This window comes from Salvia hispanica, chromosome 2, assembly GCF_029641045.1.
Source record: "Salvia hispanica isolate PSC_SH4W2 chromosome 2, Shi_PSC_v1, whole genome shotgun sequence".
Classification (NCBI taxonomy): Eukaryota; Viridiplantae; Streptophyta; class Magnoliopsida; order Lamiales; family Lamiaceae; genus Salvia; species Salvia hispanica.
In genome coordinates, this window is record NC_142693.1 from 13,646,108 (window position 1) to 13,650,821 (window position 4,714).

Below are 4,714 nucleotides of genomic sequence, written 5' to 3' on the forward strand. Positions count from 1 at the left end.
TAAAGATTAGATACCATTTATGTGCGAAAGTGAAAGATCAGATACCATTTACGTAGTTCACTCTTTTTATTTTGAGGGAACATCTTTTTTGGTCCACGAACTTTGTCAAAGTATCATTTTAGGTCCGTGAACTTTGAAAATATCATTTGAGGTCCATCAACTATGAGTTAATATCATTTGAAGTACTTTTTTACTATTTCCAAGTTTTTAAGGACGAAAATACCCTCAATATTTTAAGGGTATATATTTTTAATAAACTTATCATATACTCATATTTTTTATAAATATCTTTACTATATATTTTTGATGAATTTTCTAAATATAATTTGACCTCCAATATTATCACTTAATTTTGTGACATGCAAGAAAATATCCTAATTCATTTTTTTATTAAAGAAAAGTTCTTTATTCAACCTTCAATATTATCATTTAATTTTGTGACATGCAAGAAAATATCCTTATTTAACTTTTTATTATTAAAGAAAGTTCTTTATTCATTTTAAAATTCTTTAATGTAAAACTTGAAGAAGTAATTTTACTTGCATGTCACAAAATTAAGTGATAATATTGAAGGTCGAATTATATTTAGAAAATTCGTCAAAAATATATCGTAAAGATATTTATAAAAAATATGAGTAGAATATATACTTTTTAAGGTATTGAGGGTATTTTCGTCCAGAAAAACTTTGAAATAGTAAAAAAGTACTTCAAATGATATTAACCCATAGTTGATGGACCTCAAATGATATTTTCAAAGTTCACAGACTTAAAATGATACTTTGGTAAAATTCGTGAAAAAAAAAGATGTTCCCTCGTTTATTTTAAGAAATTTCAAGGGAATTGAGGCGATTATTGTACTCCATATTAAGGCAACCACACTGCATTGCAGTATAGTTGCAAGGAAACTAACACTAACAACTGCAATTTTGCCAACCTTGATGACGCTGAAAGTACATCGCAACACACTAAGCTGTGTGCCTGTATCGCACACATAGTCTGGAGATATTTTGTGTTAAAGACTTAATAATCTGGATGAAATTCAATGTACTTTAACTTGTACAATATTCGAAACCCTTGGGCCCCACACCATCCACCGCCATAACATCAACGGCTCTCCTCGTCCTTCCCCCATTCCCCCACATTAAACTATTCAAAATTCTCTCTCCAAATTCAGTTGCCGACCTATCGAATCACACGCTTCCAGTGTCTGTGTACTCGTCTCCCAATGTCGGCTAACAATCCCCCCTATTTATTCCTCACTCACTCCTTCACCTCTGCAACTAAATATTTCCATCAATGGCGGCGACTAATTACTTCCTCGCCGCTATCTTAATCTTATCACTTCCCCTCCCCGCCTTTCCCGCCACCTTCACATTCGTCAACCACTGCACCTACCCCGTCTGGCCGGGGATTCTCTCCAACGCCGGCACCGCTCAGCTCTCCACCACCGGATTCCTCCTCAACTCCGGCGACTCCCTCCCCGTCCCCGTCCCGGCCTCCTGGTCCGGCCGCATGTGGGGCCGCACTCTCTGCTCCACCAACCCCGACACCGCCAGATTCGCCTGCCTCACCGGCGACTGCGGCTCCGGCGCGATCGAGTGCGGCGGCGGCGGGGCGGCCACGCCCGCAACCCTAGCCGAATTCACCCTGGACGGCGCCGGGGGGCTCGATTTCTACGACGTCAGCCTCGTCGACGGCTACAACCTCCCGATGCTGGTGTCCCCGAGCGGGAACTGCACGATCACGGGGTGCGCGGCGGATCTGAACGCGGCGTGCCCGGCGGAGCTGAGGGCGGAGGGCGGCGGGGGGTGCAGGAGCGCGTGCGAGGCCTTCGGGGAGGCCAAGTACTGCTGCAGCGGCGAGTACGCCACGCCGGATACCTGCGGCCCCAGCGTGTACTCGGCGGCCTTCAAGAGCGCGTGCCCACGCGCCTACAGCTACGCCTACGATGATGGTACCAGCACCTTCACCTGTGCTTCCGCTGATTACGTCATCACGTTTTGCCCTGCTCCCTCCTCCAGGTGATTATTTTGATTTCTCTATCTATTTATTGATTTTTTAGGTAACTAATTTATTGGATTGGATGAAAATGTGCAGTGAGAAACCTAGTGAGAGAAGCAGCAACGCGCTGTTGGTATCAAGTGGCGGCGATTTGAGGCGTATCAGTTTTTGGAGGATTATCGCCGTTTTGGTTGCAGTAGCAGCTGTGTTGCTGTTGTAGCGATATGATTGATGGGCTAGAGATGTTTTGGTGGGTCGGGTCAGCCTGTCATAATGGAGTCGGGTCGAATAAAGCCGGGTTGCGGCCTGATGGATTATGGATACACCCGAGGCGCGAGATGAGTGTATGAGCCACAGATTAGACGTTATGTTTTGATGCTAATTCTTGAATTTGATTGGATAATTCTTTTTAGAATTTGGCTGACGAGACCTCAGCTTTGATAATACTTATTGGAGTAACCTTCATACACATCCTTAATTCTAATTAAATCTTTATTTTTGTTTTTGAGTTCTCCTCCTCCGTTAATACTTTGTTTTTACTTTTATCATTAATATTACTCTATTTATACTAATAATTAACTGATTATATTTTATTTTGGGACGTTTTAATTAAGTTGAGTTATTTTTTTATTAAAAAATTTAATATTTAATTATTTTTATTTATTCTATCATTTACTTTATTTATTTTTATCTATCTTATTTTATTCCTTTCTTATTTTTAACAAATTTCTTAATCTTCGTTCCAAACTTTTTTTACCTTAACTTAATTTGAACTAACGAAAAGGAAGTAAGTAGTAAGTAGGTTAGGTTGTACTCCTGGTATATTTTTATTAATTAATTTTATTTATATTTTATTATAAAATTAATATTCTTTTTATTTTTTAACATAGATCATATTTTTTCTTTTAAAATAGATCGTATTTGTTACTTGAACACTTTTTTTCTTCATATGAAATCAGTTTTATTCTCCATTAATAATATTTTTAATTATTTTTTTAATTTTATTATTTTACTAATTATACATAAAAATGTGTATTACTGTAAATATTATTTATTTTTAATAATAAAATGAATACTAGTAATCTATTTATTTTTTTTATATTTTTAAAACTAGGGACACTTAATAGGGATGGAGAGGGAAGGAACTGAGGAAAGAGTAATTGGTAAGTTAGTGAAAATTTTAAATTTTCTATTTATAGTATTTCTTGTATTAGATGAAAGTTGTAGTACATCAAAATTGCCCAAAGGAGTTATCTCAACACTCATTTAATAATAACTAGTACTCCTACTATATAATTATCACTACTCTTCCGTATAATACAAATGGGGTGGGGCACTTGCCCATGAATGTGTTTAAATGATAAATTCTCATTAGAGTCGTCGTTTTCATCTCAAACTCAAAAAGCAATTTCGTAACGTATTCCTTTCTTCGTCCATATCAGAGTCCAACTTTAATTATTATATGATATTGAAAGTTAATGGAACATGAGTCGTAATTTTATATACTTTTTTCATTTAACTGAAGATTATTTATTTTCCTTTTTAGTTTGATCAAACCAAGATGACTCATTACTAAAAGAATACAAATACTTTTATCTCTACTATATTCTCTTCACATAACATACAAAATTAAATTGCATAAAATCTGAGAAAGGGTCATCTTTCTTTCTTAGGATGAAGAAAGTATTAGTTTTATAGTAATAAAATTTGAGTGAGAATAAATTAGTGGAATGTGAAGTTCATGATTAAAAATAATAATAGATAAATTTGATAAGTATCGACGAATAACTAAAAATAAAAACTAATGACGGAGTACTTGTACATATGTCAAATAATATTAATGCAATATCCAAGTACTAAAAATGTAGTAGTTCTTTCTAAATTTTAAGAAAACCACATTTTACTTTTAAAAAACTAGTAAGTACGTACTACGTATTTTGATAGAGGCATAGAGCATGTTTGTGGTGGGGGAGCGATCATGTATTTGACTAAATTAAAACAAATGATAGCAGAAAATTATGTGAAAGAAAGACATAAATAATTAGGCTTAATTAATAGTAATACAATTTGCTATAGTTATTTGAGGGTATGATTTGGACATAATTTGCTTTGGATTTTGTAAATACTTGAAATAAGTATAAATTACTTAACTTATTCAGATAAATAACCTCTGATTTTAGGATCTAGCCATGTTCAGTTTGAACTATAAAATTAATTTCTATTTGTAATGAGACACGGATGGAAAGGCCACAAGAGTATTGCTATATAAGGCCCAAATGTAAATACAGAATATTAAAAAAATATCCTTTTTATGAACATTATCTAAAAAAATATTAGTATTAAGATTCAAACTTCAAGTTCATAAAAAAATAAAAAATAATCATTTTCAATTTTGTTAAAAAAATCAAACTTCAGCCTACGAGGAGTTAGTGATGGGGCAGAGATTGCCAAATTTTATACAAGGTGGCGAATCTGGAAATGGTACGGGCCAAAGTTATTTTTTTGGCTTCTTCTGAGTGATAGGTGTGTTGTATAATGAGGAAAGCGCAGCTTTCTTCATCAGGTTCTTGTTGTATGTGTGGTTATATATCTGAGAGTGGACTTCATATGTTGCGTGATTGTTCTAAAGTGACGCGAACATGGTCTGGCCTGGTAAGGCATGGTGGAACGAAAGACTTTTTTGACAAGTTCTTAAACTTGATTGACTGGGTGA

At 35.2% G+C, this 4,714-nt stretch overlaps 1 protein-coding gene across 1 annotated transcript; it reads left to right on the top strand.

The window, feature by feature from the left end:
- The first annotated feature begins 1,163 nt into the window (after window positions 1-1,163).
- LOC125201725 (thaumatin-like protein 1) lies at window positions 1,164-2,509 on the top strand. Its single transcript, XM_048099957.2, has 2 exons — window positions 1,164-2,021; window positions 2,098-2,509. Exons 1-2 carry the CDS (start codon window positions 1,297-1,299, stop codon window positions 2,219-2,221), a joined length of 849 nt encoding a protein of 282 aa, XP_047955914.1. The 5' UTR covers window positions 1,164-1,296; the 3' UTR covers window positions 2,222-2,509.
- The last annotated feature ends 2,205 nt before the right edge of the window (window positions 2,510-4,714 follow it).

Coding starts and splice junctions, on each gene's coding strand:
- LOC125201725 (XM_048099957.2), top strand. CDS start 1,297: ATGGCGGCGACTAATTACTTCCTCGCCGCTATCTTAATCTTATCACTT. Junction 2,022..2,097: donor TGCCCTGCTCCCTCCTCCAG/GTGATTATTTTG, acceptor GAAAATGTGCAG/TGAGAAACCTAGTGAGAGAA.